Raw genomic sequence first — 17,579 nt, forward strand, 5'->3', positions numbered from 1 at the left:
CGCACACGCAAAGCATTTACTGTTGGTATAGACATTTCATTTCATTAATTTCCTTCACTAGAGGCATGATGAGACGAAACCATTGCACTGCGTATCAATGAAACCTTGATTTGTCCAGCATGATATGAAAAAGCACCGCACTAAATCATTTGTTAACGGTGATAGACAGTTGTCAGCCTATATGTTAGTTTATGTAACGTTTCCCCACATTAGTATAATCATCATGTTTCGTGTATCCGAGTGTTTCCAGCAAAATGCGAATGCATCAGAAACTCACCTTTCTCACAGGTGGGCCCGGAGAAGCCTGGCTGGCAGTGACAGACGGGGTCGCCGCTCTCTGACAGGCGACACTCGCCGTGTCCGCAGCGATGCCCCCGGCAGGCCGGCGGCTCCAGCCGCCGATCGCAGTACTGGCCCTGGAAGCCTTCGCTGCACTTGCAACTGTAGGACTCACCCATGGGCATGCACACGCCGTGATTACATCTGAAAGTGGAGTGAAAAGAAAGATTAGTGCTGATGTTCATTTGTGATTCCCTTGAAGTTATTAATTGGGCTAGCGAGTGTAGAAACTCAATCAGGGAACCTTATTTCTGCTGATGACAATGAAAGGTTTTAGACTGACTACTGAAAAACCTATAATAATAATGATAATCATAATAATAATAATAATGATACAAACTAAAACATACTTCTTTACCATAAATCTCTTTTTTACAACAAGAGGCAACAAAGCAGCAGCAGTGTTAGGCGCAAATGCAACATGAAATAACACTAAATGAATGGCAGCATTCACACTATTTCTCTGCCAGTCGCTGCTGTTTTGAACCAACCTGTTGTTCTGACAGGGGTTCGGCGCTGTTGTCAGGTCACACAGGGAGCCGCTGCGTCCGACAGGACAGTCACAGGTCACTCCCGTCTCTGCCCCCTCCCAGCATGCACCCTGGGCACACACGCTGCACGAATGACACCCCGCCAGAATGGCATCACCCTTTATGAGAGAGTGAAACAAGGAGCAATCAGTTAGTGGAGGAAGCTGAATTGAAAGATAACTTATGGGCGGTGCCAAGAACGATAATGTGGCCTTGCTCTGTTTTTCCAAGTCATTCAGTTGTAAAGTGTGGCTCTTATCAGACACTGTTGCTGGAGACCTGATTATGTTTCAAACAAAAACAGCAGTTGCTTTACAACGCCAAATTAAAGTGCAGTCTACTCCTGCCAACAATGAGAATCAATGGCGCTTGTTTGCGCTGAGCTTCAAAGCTCCAGCCTTAATCATAACTTGAAATGCATAAAAGATATTGTGTGTGAATAAACAGATGCTCAAGGTTATAGTGAAGGGTCACTAAATCAGAGTGCCGCTCTGCACTCCTGCAGATCTTTACTTTACGTTGTGATTCCATCAGACGTCGTTTAATCCAGAGATTCTCAAAACTCTAATGCAACTGACCGCCCACCCTCCTCCCCACAGTACCTGCCGCCCAGCTCCTGGCGCTCGGTAACTCAGGTCCTGAGGCTCGCCGTTAATTTGGACGTTGTGGATGCAGCCATTGAAGGCCTGAGGAGAGCGATCAGGGCTGGATCGCAGGCCCGAGGCCACCACCTGAGGAGGCACACCTGGGAACACGGGAGGTGATGAGAAAAGGAGTTAGAATAAAGAGTTAAGCTGTAGGTAGGATGAGTGTGAAAACGTCATCTCTTGTTTACAATGTGGCTGCATTCCTAGCGTTAAAAACAATGTAAAACACTGTCGCTCTCAATGTTGCACAATATATTCTTTCCCTTAGGTAGATGTGAAAAAACAAAGTTGCTTTCTTCTCTGTGTTTTTGGAGAAAAACATATTCACTAGCATGTTCGAGGTAACTGTGTACAGTACACACGCATAGGAAATATGTGAGTGCAATCACAAATGATGTCAAAATTGACCACAACATTGCATTTTTGTAATTGTGTGTGTGTGTGTCGTGTGTGTGTGTATGTATGTGTGTGCGTGTATGTTTGTTTACCTCCTATGTATAGCTGGGTGTTATGGTCCACTGAGGGCTGACGTGCCAGCTTGCCCAGACTCTTGGGGGCGCCGCTGTCCACCACCAGGCTGAGCGAACGGTTCTGAATCAGCAGCTGGACTGTGTGGAAAAGCCCGTCATTCACTGATTCCACGCTGTCACACACAGGGAGAGGGGAAGAAAAAAAAAAAAGTCAGCAGAGCATTCAGTGTGGTTCCTATCATGAGAAATTACTGTTGAATTCTGCACCAGATGGGAGAACGGAGGAGTGGCAAGAAAAAAAAAACAAAAAAAAAACGACAGAGAAAATTGGAAATGCGAGACACAAAACAGACGTTTTCAAGGCAAACAACCTTTTTTTTTTCTCCCCTGCCTTTGTTTTGTTGGGTTTGCAAATTGACCAAAAGTAAATGAAAAGAAATCTGTGCTGAAACAGAAAACAGACTGATGTCGCTCAATTAAAATGTAGTTTCCCCCAAACATGAGGCTTCGGACGTGCCTGAGACTGGTGGGGGACAATTCAAAGCGTTGTGTCATCGAAACAGCCTCCTCGACTCTCGCCCCGACACCGCTTTTGAATACTAAACGATCCCACCGAAGCGAACCAGCGCTCTGACCCTTCGCACCACGTGTGACCCCGGCAGGAAAGAGAATGTGTGTGCGCGTCTGAGATTGCCCGCGAAAAGGGTTTTCGCTGCAGGAAGACAGACAGCTGCAGAGACAGTGGTTTGGCACAGCCACCAGAGGGAGTGAACACGGGGGGGACGGTGGCTTGAGAGAAGACGGAGCGGTGGATGGTGGGCTGGTTCAACCGACCAGACCTCCGTTTATCCCGGTCCTGTCTCGCCTGAAGCCCCAAAAGGAAAAGACCAAACAATAGGAGGAGCTGTCGCTTCTCTCGCTGGTGGTCTCCTTCAGATGCCCGCCGCCGAGCGTCAACACAATGCTCCCCTTTGTTGGGCCGGCTCCGCTCGCCGGGGAAACCTCGGGACTGCTCTGACTGACAGCTGTTTGGAGTGCGGTTGGCTTATTGCAACGTAACGTTTAGCGGCCAACTGAGCAGGTCTGTGAGCTCTGGAGGCGGACGAGTGTGAGTTGTTTCTTTTTTGCTTTTTTAAATGCTGACTACGCAATTGAGGGGGAAAATATGGAGCAGCGGAGATGTGTTGAGGGAGACAGCAAGGAAAGCAGCAGAATGGGAAAGAGGAAGATTGACTGAACCTATTCATATTAGACAGAGCCCATAGAAAGTGTTTGGAGAGGGAAGACGAAACTTGTGAGTTGACTGGTCGAAACCACCTGTTCAAATTTACATTCAAGAGGACCAGTCAGATTTGATAATTCTGCTCGTGTGAGGCACAGAAAGTGTATTGTCACATTTGTCATTTACATTTTTTTTTTAATTGAATGTTGGAATGCCATTCCTTGGTTGGTCACTAGGGGGCAGTGCAGCGACAGCTCTGAGTCACTGAAACGCGGACTGAAGCTACTTCCTCATTCCGCTGAGGAGGCTTGGAAGACAGAAATGGCCGCTTGTGTCTCTCAACCAGTTATTTCTGTTTCAACAGCAGACATGAAGTCCATTAACAGGATCTCATACTGAGACCTGTAACACTAGCAAACAGCACAAGGTTTCCTATTGTTGAAAAAACGATGGCATGTCTGTCGTTCAGAGATTCAAACATTTGATGTTTGCAAACATTTAAATGAAAGGTGCTGTCTAATCAAATTTGAATTCATTATTATTATTATTATTATTATTATTATTATTATTATTATCATTATTATTATTTTAGAAATGTTACATCTGACACAGCGGTCGCAAGTTTTCTGGCTTTGAAAAAAGCGAGATGTTTACAGCGGCTGCTGATGGAATTAACCACAGAGCTCCATATTCTCCCGGACATCAATCTAGTTTAATGGCAGAGACTAAAATAGGAGCCCGTACTTCGCCGTGTACCCAACAACGCAGACACAAACATGGTTTCCATTAGGAGACACCTAATTGAATAATGACCTCAAACAGGCCGGCTGCAACCAAGTAAAAATGATGGTCTGCTAGGATGAAAGATTAGCTCGGCGAATCACCGCTCTGCTCCCCTTATCTCCGCTTCGCATTCCGCCTTTTGCTTTTACCTCATTCCTCCTCCTTGGCTCATTTTTAGTTTTCAGCCTCACCCTTGCTTTTCTAACAGACGCACGCAGCTTCTGCGTCCGTGCTCTCCACGTCATTTTGGCTCTGATGCTTTCCGGTTTTCACTCTGGAAGCAACTTCATCCAGCGTTTTCAAGTTTGCTCAAGCGCCCGAAGGGTTAAACGAAACGAGCCACTCAAGTTCTCAAATGTCACGCATGGCTGTCAGCTTTGGGAAACAGAACCAGCAGCACCAGCAAAAGCTGTGGACCTGCTCCGGCTGTAGGGCTCCACCAGGTGGCAGTAGATGACTGATGTTGAGGTAGGTGCATGTCGTCGCGCTGCAGGAGGTTTTTTTTTTTTCTTCTTCTTACCACACCGATATTTCGAATAAATATCTCATTTGTATTGCATTGTCTGTGAGCAGCTACCCGTGTGTGTGGCTTTGAGCGTTTCCCCTCAGAAACACATAAACAAGGACATTATGCTCACTTCTGTCCGAGATTAGCGCCTGCCTTTCAAAAGTCCCACATGAAGACACAAACATTGTGTGTCTACGTGTGTATGGTGTTTGATAGCAGATCAGCAAAGAGAAATATTATCCAAAACCTCACAAAAGACACGACGGCAGGATTCTGAATGTTGAATGACTAAAGATGTAAAAAAAAAAAAAAAAGATGCCGTTATCCCAATTCACTGCACATTTAAACATATTTTTAATGGATGCAGGACAAACTCCATTTTTCTTCACCTTTGTGCATGCATGTACACAAACTAGCATACGCTTTTCAGGCTGGTTGAAGCTCTTTAAAACTCATGCATTAATGAAAAGAAGCCCATGATATGATTCAGCGAAAAACATCCACAGCAGATTGGAACGGCCCCTCATTACATTAGCCTGATTCTCTTCCCCCTCCTTTCCAAAACCCGCTGGGATGCCAATTTCCTGTTAGTACACAATCAAATAAACCCTCAACCAGCAACCAGAGCTCTAAATTTAGTAGCGACTGAATCAAACATCCGAGAAAGAGTCAATGAGGTTATCGCAAAAATGCACAAGAGCATTTGGAGAGACGAGGGGCCGCGTGGAAAGACAGACGGCTGCACGGTCAAATCTAATCAAGATTGGCCTTTATTTAAAGAGATTGGACGCGTCATATGTCCAGTGTGTGTCCGTGTGGCATTGCCGGTTTGACAAGAGGAGTTGTTGTGTTTTTATTTTGTTTGCATGCGTTTGTCCCTTTGTTAGTGCGTACCTGTATTCACAGTGATCTAATGCTACAAGTCTTTCATAAAGGATTCATGTCTTTGTGTCTGTTAACCTAAAATTGCATATAATATGATGTGTGTGTGTGTGTGTGTGTGTGTGTGTGTGTGTGTGTATAGCAGCCCAATCTGATTACAGTGATGCTCAGCAGACAGGCATCCCCTTCCCTTATTGCTGTGGTAACCTCAATTAGTCATCAGCGGTTGCAGCAGCTGCAGAACAGCGAGCTCCTTCACTGTTTTCTTTCCGCTTTTTTTTTTTTTTTTTTTTTTTTTTTTTTTTTTCTTCCTCTGGCTTCCATTTAAACACGGCCGGTTTCTTTACAGAGTAATATGTGGACCTTTTCTGGTGCAGGTTCTCTGTGTTTTGATGAGGGAGTTTTTTAAGGCAAGGAGCGCTTGTTGTTTCAGGGCTAGAAGGTTTCAGGTGGAAGAGGAATGAACTGCCAGGGAGCTTTTAAAAGCCTGTGATGTTAAAGGATGTGTGAGCTTCTTTGTTTTAACCACAGCCCTGGGGGCTGTTTAAAAGTCAGTTTCGGGCCAGAGTGTCTGACACTTAATTTGTCTAAAAGCTGGAGGGAAATAATTTGGTAGGACAACCTGTTTAGACAGATTTCATAATTTTTTGACTTGCGGTGTTTTGTGTTTTGGTTTCCAGAAATCAGGGGAAAGTCACTGGTCGGTTTCGCACAGAATGTGGTTCCACTGTGATTTATGGAACAAATAATGTGAGTATTTTTGATGGACACAATTAAAAGGGAACACCTGCGCAATCATATTGGGTTCAAATGTGCACCGAATGTCCCCGGAGTATCTTTGGAGCTGCGACCCAACAAATCTTTCGATAATTGGCTTTTCTTGTGGCCAATCTCCAGATTGTGAACCCTGAAGCACAGGTGTCTCAACTTGACAGGCTCCTTTCCTGTCAAACCATTCTTTCCAAAAACATGAGTGCTCACTTGGCCAAGGTGCTACAAGGAAGCCGTGGCGCAAGAGAGTAAAAGTAGGGGTTTGAACAAATAAATACAAATGTTCTGTTTTTTAATATGGAGGTAAAATAGGGTGGAAAAATGTTAAAACACAATGTTTTAGCTATATTCATAATAAATTCACCATGTTTGAGCTAAATTGTATTTGTATATTTTACTACCGTTGCATCTCTTTAAATTATTATCATCATTCATTTACCAATTTTCTCTTAATCTCTCCCCCCCCCCCCCACGATCTACCATGTATACATTTGTATATTTTGGGATGTTCTCAGATGTCCGTGCACCATTGTACACAGCCAAGTCGGTGTCACTCCTATTACACTGCTGCTGCTACTCGTACAACTTAACTTAACAGCATTAGTGTCTGAAAGCCTCAAGTCTGCAACAGCTCGTTATCAGACACGAACGGAAACACAGTGTGCTCAGCTCTCATTAGAGCGCAGCAACAAAGCACACGGGGCACAGGCATTGGAAATTTCCAATGACAACCTTGCGACCACGCCGCGTGGCCGTCACTTCCTGCCTCGCTCAGCCTTGCGCTAGTAGCGCGGCTTCTGGCGCCGGCGAGTGAAAGCGCTTGCATTCCAGGAAATGCGCCCGTGAAAACAACCGGCCTGCTGCTGAAAATTTTAGCTTTTTTTTGGTGGCAAATTTACAGGAACTGCAGTGAAAACATGGCTTTAGTTTCAACACGGGCAAAAGCAAGCAAAAAACGACCCCGAGGGCCTGGCAGCGCTCGCTGGCCGCCAATCGTACGATCACGACTCGGACGCTGCCACTGCTGTTCCTTTGTGCGCTCCGCTCAGTTTGCGGCGGTTAGGATGGTCACGCCATCCTGGACTGGGTCGGTTCTGTCGGAGGCCGGCCATGTGGCTTGGGTCGCTCTGCCGCGTATTTCCAAATTTGGGCAGATTTGCTGCGATGCCTGGGGAATCGTGTGAGCAAAAGACGGCGAGTATTTTTTTTTTTCCAGCTACTTAAGGTACACAAGGAGGTTTGGGAGACTCTTCCCTTTCAAGAACGCTCACGCTAGATATTGAATAATGCTGTTTATTTAGCTCTTAGCGTGAGAGTTGCATTCAGCAGACCAACCCTCCTCACCATCTCCTTCCTTTTTCTCGTCTACGTCCTCAAGCTTCGTGCACCTTTGCACGTACTGTGTTCAGTCTTTCCTTTTCATGCCGCTGCTCACCGTTCCATCCCCCTTTTATCCTCCGCCTGATCCTCTCATTTTCAAGAACTCTTCCCCATCTGCCTGCCTGCCTGTCTGTCTGTCTGTCTGTCCTCCTCCCAGGCGTGGCCCATGTCAGCCTAACGAGAGCGGACAGGGATAATTCCCTGACTCACTCTGTGGTTTGCTTTCCCCCTCTGCTCTTCCCTCCTCTTCACTTCCATTCCTCTGTTATCCCTTTACTTTTCTCCCACACATCCTGCCATTCGACCGCCATCGTCGGCTGGGTTTCTTTGAACTAGCCGCTTCCGCCCCGTCCAGCCGCCTTCCATCCTGTTTTCTCCTCTGCTATCTCTCACTTCGCATCCATCCGTCTTGCCGTCAGTCTCTCCGCAGGTCTGCCTTTTTAGCTGATCAATCTGTCTTCATATACATCCGTGCGTCCCGCCGACTTTCATCCCTTCCTTCCGTCTCGACCTTTACAAACCCTTCCCCGCCCCCCACCCGTCCCCCCACCCCCACCCCCCCATCTGCGCTGGAGTCTAATTAAATTTGCCCTGATCGGTTCCATTCTTTCATTTGATTCTTCCTTCCTCTCTAATCGCTTCTTCCTCAATTTTTTTTTCCTTCTCCTCCCTCTTCTTGTCTTTCACAATTGAGGAATATGCGTTTGTGTGTAAATATCCTGGTGAGGTCATGTTTGGGATAAGTGGTTTTCCACACACACACGCACGCACACGCACACACACGCACACACACACACACACACACACACGCAGGCAGGCAGCCCACCCAGATCTGAAACCAGGTTCATTGATGTCGTGAGACAACAGGAGAAAAACCTAACCAAAGAGGATCTGGTGTCCCTGTTTTTGTAGCGGGACCAACAAAACCCCCATATTTCCACCCATATAACCTCACCCTACCTTGGGCCTTTGTAGGGGAAAAAGGGATCAGAAAAAGTATCGACAAGGCCTTTATTTCCCAAATGCATACACCATTACCATAAACTATTCAACCCTAACATTCTTAATCATAATTGAAAAGTCCTTATGCATGAACAGCCTCGTCCTTGGCACTCTAAACTCTGGCTTCCATCTCTTCTCACAGGGTTGAGAATATGAAGCTGCATCCTAATCCTACAGGCAAATTTATTATGGGAACGCTATTACGATCAGACGCAGTGAGGCTCCGGTTCCAGAGCAAAAGTCCTGCGACCTTGTTTTGCGTTCAAACTCCAGAGTTTCCAAAAACATTGCTGGCAGAAATTCCGACAAGAAATAATCGGCCATTGAGTGAACATTAAATTATTTCCCTCATTTGTGCCCCCCCCTCCTGTCTCTCTCCATCATCTTCTATTTATTTCTCTCCAAGCTATTAGCTCACTAGTTCATACTATTACAGCTCACATGATTGCTGCAATCACTCAAAAGTGTAGTTCGGACATTTTTGGAAACAACATCTGTAATTCTCTGTCACATTTGAGAGCTAATCCTGTATCACAACATTGCAGCACTGCCGGGTGCTTTTATTGTGTTCTTTTCTTGACTGTTTGTGAACAGTTTTGAGTTCTGAAGACTTCCTGAACTTTACACCATCTCCTTCTTTTTATCCAACATGTATTTTAAAGGGAAGATCCTCAAGATGTTGGTTATACGGCATGTTGAGTTAAAGGCCAAGTGTGCAAGATTTAGTGCCATCTAGTGGTAGAAAAGCATACATGTGCATGTCCCTATGTATGCAGTCCCTTAAAAAAAATCTTCTAATGTTAATTTTACTTGTAAAGTGTCTAACATAAAAGCTCATGCATAAAAAAAAAATAATTTTGCTGTTTCTTTTTTTTTACTTGACTGTATTGAGTAAAACACACCCAGTTTCAACGCAGAGTTCAGATTCCAGCCTGTCCTGTGATTTTGTGTTTTATCAAGTGTTTGTTTAGAGCCTACCTGTACACAGTGGTGGGTGGGTAGTTGGTGATGTCATAGATGAGCCGTATGTGACCCTGGTACAGCTCCAGTGCCAGTGGGTCGTGGTCCTCCTTGTATAGCAAAAGGCCGTTGTCTTTATCTGTGGCCACCTGGAGACGAACATGAGAGAACAAAAAAGCTGAAAGTTGAATTTCTGACATTTTTATGACAGGTGCAAAATTTAAAGTTAAATACTTTAACCCTTTAGAAATCTATAGTGTCAAAAACTTAAACATTCAGCAAAAATTAAGCAAAAAAACACCAGTCTCTAACCCTAACCCTAACCCCAGTCTCAGCCAGTCAGTCAAACTGTCCTTCCTTTGGGTGCATTTTACCTCATTCCCATTCCATAAGACAAAAAAGTGGTGTTCTTATTTTCTACATACAATGTTAATTTGTGGAATGCATCTAGTTGGGCATCACAGTAAAAGTAGGCAAATTGTTAAACAAGAGATATCTGATGTGACCTAAAATTAGTTTTGTGGAAAAACGCCTGCATATATATCGGTATCAGTTGTTATCGGAATTGGAAATTAAGCGTTTGGTCAATATCGGCTTATTGGATATCGGCAGAAAGTCAATATCGGTAACATCGACACTTTGTGATGTCACAGTGGGAACTGACGTTTCCCCAAACGGCGCTAGGCTCAGTCCGTGAGGGGGTCAGCGAGACGCTTGACACGCGGCGCGGGCCAGCGCGTTCCGCTAAGCGCTAACTAACTAGCGGGCGGAAGTGAGGCCAAGGGGCCAAAGCCACTTAACCACCCTGGGCTGCGGTGGAGCGCGGCCAAGTCAACACCTGCTCACAAGCCGTTGCCGGGAGGAGAGGAGGAAGGTGCACGGCGACGGGCAAAGCACCGGGAACAAAAGGGAGCGTGTAAACGACATGGAGGGGATGGAGGGATGGAAGAGAAGAAGGTGCAGAAAGAGAGGAGAGGCGAGGGAAAGAAGTCGGCGAGGTACGAGGGAAAACACGGCCTGATTTATGAAGTGCTTTGGCCTCGTCGTTTCTCTCTCATTTTCTCTCAGCCTGGGCCTCTCGCCGCACTTTTTAAAAGCCTTGGCTCCGACGCTGACGGCAGCTGGCAGGAACGCAAAGGGAACGCGCGCACCCGCTCAGATCCAAACAGGTGGTAAATATCAATTAGACCTCCGTCTCTCTCTCTCTCCCTCTCCCTCTTTCCTTCCAGTTTTTCCTTTCAGCCGATTGCACGTTTGTTTCCAGAACGCAGGAAAAATACGTCTCTATCAGGCAGCTTCTCGCAGGTGTCAGGAATGTACACTGCTTGGGAATTAATGTGTGTGTGTGTGTGTGTGTGTGTGTGTGTGTGTGTGTGTGCATTTCCCAGAGCTCGGCGCAGGAGGAGACAGACAAGTGTGGACGATGATTGCTGTGTTTTTGTTTCGCCACTTGCTCGTGTAATCCGTCGGTGAATTGATTGATGCAGCACGCAGCTGCAGTTTAAGCCCAAAAGAGTTTTCCTCTTTTTCATGTTAAGTCAATGATGACAAGCCTTGAGGGACAGAGTTTCTTTCACAATCTAAACTCTTTTTATGACACCTCGACATGTGGTTAAAGTTTTTATTTTATTTTTTCCCCCAGATCTTAATTCCTCTCTCTCCCCTGACTTAAGTGGAGCAGCCTTGCATGATGAATAACCTAAAATCTCCTGAAAAAAAATAAATAAATACTGACGTCTTTGTTTTTTGCTCTCTGCTAAACTGATGCTTTGTTGGACCTGTCACATGTTTGGAAGGTAAGAAAATCAAGGTGGTCTGAGAAGGCGGAGCCAACGCCTGACTGTGGCTCTCCTCACTAACCATGCAAACATATCAGGGTGATGCCCCTGGTGACATCACAAAGACACCAAAATAACAAGCATGGACTGGACGAGATGGATGGACTTTTGGTGATTTGTGGGGAGTTGGCTGTCAGTAGTGAGACACTTTATTGTTGGAAGACATTAAATTACAAACAAAATGGGACTTTTAATGCTAAAAAAAAAAAAAAAAAAATACTGCTGTAAATCGTGCATTATGTGACACTTTAAAATGCGACCAAACCTGCAAGGATATGTGCGCGGTGGGGCGGAGCTTGGCGCCCGCCAGCTCCAGGTAGCCGTCCCGACCCAGGAAGTGGACGGTGGTCATCTTCTCGCACTTGCTGCCGTAGAAGCCCGGCAGGCAGCGGCAGATGGGCTCGCCGGCCTCCATCAGGCACTGGGCGCCGTTCTGGCAGTCCCACTGGTCGCAGGGGCTCGTCTGAAGCAGGATCATCGGCGGAGGGTTCTCACAGAACAGCCCGCTGGGAGGGCGAACGGGGAGACAACTTACTGTTACTGCCTTCACTTGATGAAGAAGGGAGGGTTAAAAAAAAACAAAACAACAACAAACAAAAAAAAAAACCCCGGCCCAAACCGCCTGCGTCGTGGCAGCGTGACGCGGCGCTGAAACACATCCATCTCAACTCCTTCCCTGCGTCCCTCCTGATGAATTTGTTTCTCTCATGGCCGACTGTCGCTGCTGTAATTAACCACATGGAGCTGCAGCTGGTCAGACTGCGTGCACACACACACACACACACACACACACACACGCACGCACGCACGCACGCACGCACGCACGTCCAGACAGTCAAGTATCTGATTATGAAGCGCCATCTGTATCCGGTCCCAGTCTGGCCCAGTGGTGCGTCACCATCTCCGCGTGTGTTTGCCTGTGTGTGTGTGTGTGTGTGTGTGTGTGTGTGTGTTTGTTGACTCTCACCTGAAACCCTCCTTGCACACGCAGGTGTAGCCGTTGACGGCGTCCACGCACTCGGCCCCGTGCTGGCACTTGTTCTCCAGGCAGTCGTTGTAGTCCTGCTCGCAGTGCTGGCCCACGTAGCCCGGCAGACACTCGCACCTGCGGAGCCGAGGCAGCGGAGGCAGCAGAGTCACTCAACAGTGCCTGAGTGCCGCCGGGGAATCTAAAGGTCCTTGCACACGGGGCAATAGCCGAAGCCATGCGAATAAACGACACGAAAATGCGAAATTTTTGACGGTGAATTTTTTCCTGTACACACCTGGTGCGAGGTGAATATGAATATAAATTTCGCTAAGCTAATGAAGTCTGGCGCTCTTTCTTTGGCGCCGAAGGCGAAACAATGGAGCCTGGGTGGTTGAGTTGGAGAGGGGATGGATGAGTTCAACACAACGATCCAGGAGCTCAAATTTGACCCAGTGAAATTTCGCCACTACTTTAGAATGTCCGTCGGACAATTTGACGGACTGCTCTGTCAACTGGCTCCGCGTTTGCAGAGGGAGAAAACAGACAGTAAACCTCTCGGTCATGATGAATGAATGTGGACCGGGGCTGATGCAGCCTGGAAGGCTTTGATGCAACGTCATCGACGTGCCAGCATCATTTTGACTGGTCAGAGGTCGAGCCGTTTGCTTTTTCGCCTCCGCAAATTTCGCTCAGTGGAAATCCGCTGCCAGTGTGGATGGTTGCATTGACTTCAAGAGGTTTTTCAAAAAAAAAAAAAAAAAAAAAATTCACAAAATCCACATGGATCCTTTTTTTTTTTTTTTTTTTAAATGACACAATTCTCCGATTCTCCTTCTCCTCTTCCCTCTCAAAAAACAAAATGTGGAGCTTTGACCTCCTGACCTCTACGCTAACATGTCACTTTGTTGTCACCTTCAGTGACACGACCCCGCGACCCCGTTAAGTGCTGACCTCCCCCCGGAGCTGTCACTCACCTGTAAGCGCGGCCCGCGCGGACGCACTTTGAGTCGTGCTGACAGGGGTCGTAGCCGTGGAGACAGGGGTCGACCACCTCCTCGCACAGGTCACCTGGAGGCAGAGGGGCGGGGGGGAGAATGTGAAGGAGTCGGCGTTTGCAGGGGAAAAGGTTTTGGGTGTAAAAGCAGAGCGGCAAAAAAACAAGAAGAAGAAAAGAAAGGTGTTCCCTGGAAGGGCCGCTGTTGTGGAAAGAGATCATTTATTTATAGCTCTATCACGCTCAAGGCCTCAGATAATGTGCGGCGCTTGTCCTAATGTACACAAGGACACACACGCACACACACACGCACACACACATAACCACACACACAGTCTACCAGGAAAAGCATTATCAGCTTTTTCTCAGAGCTGACAGGAAGGGATTAATAGGCTATGTTACCGTGGTTGTGGTCTACACACAGGCACACACACGCAGACGCAGACACACACACACACACACACACACACACACACACACACACACACACACACACACACACACACACGCACACACACACACACACACACACATTTCCAAGGGTGAGAGGGTTAACAGCGTGTGTAAAAGGAGTCAGTCATTCGACCTGTGGGAGGCTGTGAAGGGTCAAACATATTTCCATCGTCCTGCTTTAATCTACCAGCGCCGCCTCACTCCCACCTCGTCTGTCTGTCTGTCTGTCTGTCTGTCTGTCTCCGCTGATGTCAGCTTACATTTGGACACAAACCCAATTCTCCTTTTGCTGCACACTTTTAACATATAATATCTGAAGAAATGTGGCTAAAAACAGGCAAAAATGGACAATAAAAGTCACACATGGCTGCATATTTTGTTACTTGCGTTTTGGGGATTGCTTTTAATGTTTCTAAATTCAAACCCTCAGGCCTTCCTCATCATCCTTGATGCCATCAATCAATTTTTAATTTTTTTTTATCATCATCACTATTAATAGTATGCTTTTTCATCCTCTACCCCCTGCTGCAAACACGGCCTGACAGTCCTGTTTGCTGAGCTCGGAGAAATCTGAGCAACTAGCGAGAAAGTCTGCTCCTGATGTGACACCTGATGATCACGGCCCGCTTCACTGAACTGTGCGCAGGTTCAGAGCCAAGAGGCGCCCAGGCAGCTGTGTGTGTGTGTGTGTGTGTGTGTGTGTGTGTGTGTGTGTGTGTGTGTGTCCAGTGTCTCTGTGGTGAGGTGGCCCGGCGGTATGAGATGCTGTTGTTGAGACGACGCCAACAATGATAATGACATGGTGTGTGTGAGAGTGTGTGTGTATCTTGAACGAGATCCAGTGTCAAAGGGGGACCAGCTGTGTGTGTGTGTGTGTGTGTGTGTGTGTGTGTGTGGGTGCATTTTAGAGGACAGAAAACTTAACCACCCAGTCAGCAGTTCTGGTTTAACTGGCTGGACTCTCTCTCTCTCTCTCCCTCTCTCTCTCTCTGTCTCTCTCTCTCTTTTGCCCTTTATTGGACATTTTCTTTTTCTCTACACTCCTCTTCCTCCTCCATCACTCATTCCCTCTTCTGTGTCAATGCTCTCCCACACCCCTACCCCCCCCCTGACGGAGCCGTTTCAGGTCGCTGCAGCCAACTCACCATTTGGGGAGGTGGAAAATATGATTTTTGAATGTTGTGTCGGTGGCGGCAGCCCTTTGTGTCTCTGAGGAGCGGAAGGTGAAGGCTTTCGGAAATGACTGCAGGAGGAAATTGCGGTTCTCTCTCCCTCTCTCTGCCCTGTGTGATTGAGTGAGTGAGTGCGTGTGTGTGTGTGTGTACCTGTGTAATTGGGCGGACAGACGCAGGTGTAGTTGTTGACTCCGTCCACGCAGGTGGAGTTGTTCTCGCAGTCGTTGTCTTCGCAGTCGTCTGGGTTCACCTCGCAGCGCCGACCCTCGAAACCCGGCGGGCACACACAGCTACGGCCGGGGACAAAACCCAAAGCATGAGGTGAAGATGCTGGACAGCGGCCGGGGTCAGGCCTCAGGCACACTGTTGCCGGGCAACGTGAAAACAAATCAACCGGACGGACCGTTGGGCTCTGTCGTCCAGCCATTCTCCAAAATGAGCTTTGGAGAAAATGAAATGATTCACTGGAAAGGAATGTACTGTCACTGAGTCATCTGGCTCCCGAGCATCACAACACTCAACAATTTAAACCTCAGACGCCTTTAAAAGGCCAACGCTGGTCACTTCTTTCCTCCTGGAGGACGTGGAACACTTCTGAAAGGGAAGTTACAACGTTTCAGCTTTCATTCAGAAGGTTGGGTGAAAATAATAAACGAACGTGGAGCCACACGCACGCACGCACACGCACACACACACACACACACACACACACACACACACACGCACACGCACACACACACACACACACACAGAAAGCCAGTCGAGGCAACAATACACTGTCCTTTTGACCGACATTCTTTCTGTCCTGTCTCTTCCTTCTGGGCCACCACTGGAGCCACACCAGGGCTAAATTTAGCATCTCTGTTTATGGCAGAGATGACATTTTAACATCTGTTCAAACTTTAACGCTTTACAGATTCTCCAAAACCCATCCCGACAATATGTTTTTGAAGTTCTTTCAATCTACGCCACCGCACGCCGTCTGTTGCATCATCTCTACAGTGTTTTGTCAAAGAAGGCCCCCCCCGACCAACTCATCATTGAGGTCAACGTGTGGTTCATTATCATTATTATTATTCCAGCGCCCCCCACATTTGGACATTAGTCACCACGGTAGCTCCTATTTCATCTCCCACTCTCACTGTTTTTCTGTTGTTTTTCTTTACCAGTCCAGTTAAGTCCTTAATAGATTCCTCAAAGTGCCGCCAATGGCTGCAGCTTTCCATTTATGCTACACAGTCACGCTGCTTTTAATGGATTTTTCAGCAAGGTCAAACAGACACACACACACACACACACACACACACACACACACAAGACACACGCCCGCACACACAACACACACCCTCGCACCTGTAAGTCGTCTTCAGCCTATCTGCCTGTTTGCGGTTTCCTTTGCTCCGCTCTAATCTAAAGTTGCTGCCTTGCTGACTTTTTCTCACGCCAACGCTTATCTGACTCGCTCGCCCACTCCCCTCTCACAAACATGCATGACACCCGTCGGCCGCCGCCGCCGCCGCCCTGTTTGTCTGCAAGAAGGCTCAGAACGCTGAGCTGAAGGTTGTGGGAAACCCCCTCTCTTCCCTCCAACCACGCAGCAGGTTCATCCATTGGTTGCCGCTGCTCACAGTGACCTGATAAGATGCTCGGCGGGAACGGGTTCAAATGACTGGCAGAGAAACAACGCGTGGAAATTCTTTTTGGGATTTCTACAGTCGAAGTTCCAGATTTAGACGAGCCAAACTCTTATTCCGACCGCCGTTAATCGCCGCTGATGGAAGCCGGTAGGTCTTTCAAAAATCCTTGCAAAAACACTGGCTACAGCGGCTTCCAGCTGACCCTCCCCACATCCACTCTGAAAAAAACACATTCGGTTTGGTTGGTTGGTTTTGGGTTGCCATAGAATTACAAGGTATTACACTCAATTTCTGCAAAGTCTGTTTCCTTTAGCACGGATTTCACCGCAAACTCTAACATTTTGGTCACTTTTTTATTTTTTATCATTTTTTCCTTTTTTGTGGGAGGGGGAAAACCCCCCAACCTCGCAAACATGCAGAACATCATGGCCCTCTTTGAAGCTCTATTTAGTGCGGCTGAAAGTTTGACTATAATTGTAGGCTTTGTGCCAAATCGACGGCCGTGTTAAAAAGTTTCATGTCCACCATTAACATTGTGCGCATCAGTCAGTTGAATATCTCCTTTGCCAACGTGTCTGCAGTGACATCGCTGAAATAAAGCTGACAGATCAAAGCCTTCATTAATACTCGTTGCTTTCCCTCAACACTTGACGCAGTAAAAACACAATTTTGGCTGTAATTGTGGCTCCAGTCTTAAGAAAGTTCTGTTGCTGCTCAGGCTATTTGTCTGAGAGGATGAGAGGTTGAAAGGGGATTTTCTATTAAAAAAAAAGAGCTGTTTGAAGCGTTCCCACGAGGAACATAGACAATACGACGATGAGGAGGACTGACAGGGTCAGAGAGCACTAATCAAATCCCAGACTTGACATTCAAAGCAAAGCGTTTGACAAATGGCTCCTTGCTAAGAACCCAGAGTAATTGCAGTTATTGAATATTCCCAACTGATTATGTAACATGTTAAAATGTCAAAAGGGGGCCCCCGTCTGTCCCCCACTGTTGTTATCCATCTCTCAGTGTC

The 17,579-nt window shown here is 47.0% G+C and overlaps 1 protein-coding gene across 1 annotated transcript in view; it reads right to left on the reverse strand.

Annotated features, from left to right (window-relative positions):
* Positions 1-17,579, reverse strand: part of slit3 (slit homolog 3 (Drosophila)) — a 206,616-nt gene that overhangs the window by 2,663 nt on the left and 186,374 nt on the right. Inside the window, exons 29-37 of the mRNA XM_076012328.1 lie at positions 15,075-15,214; positions 13,277-13,370; positions 12,300-12,437; positions 11,598-11,838; positions 9,513-9,643; positions 2,005-2,159; positions 1,472-1,614; positions 831-988; positions 278-483 (exon numbers count right to left, since the gene is read on the reverse strand). Coding sequence (XP_075868443.1) covers positions 278-483; positions 831-988; positions 1,472-1,614; positions 2,005-2,159; positions 9,513-9,643; positions 11,598-11,838; positions 12,300-12,437; positions 13,277-13,370; positions 15,075-15,214 — 1,406 coding nt within the window. The remainder of the gene's footprint in view (positions 1-277; positions 484-830; positions 989-1,471; positions 1,615-2,004; positions 2,160-9,512; positions 9,644-11,597; positions 11,839-12,299; positions 12,438-13,276; positions 13,371-15,074; positions 15,215-17,579) is intronic.

This window comes from Nelusetta ayraudi, unplaced genomic scaffold, assembly GCF_046127955.1.
Source record: "Nelusetta ayraudi isolate G7.1 ecotype Tasmania unplaced genomic scaffold, CSIRO-AGI_Nayr_v1 ptg000005l, whole genome shotgun sequence".
NCBI classification, from domain to species: Eukaryota; Metazoa; Chordata; class Actinopteri; order Tetraodontiformes; family Monacanthidae; genus Nelusetta; species Nelusetta ayraudi.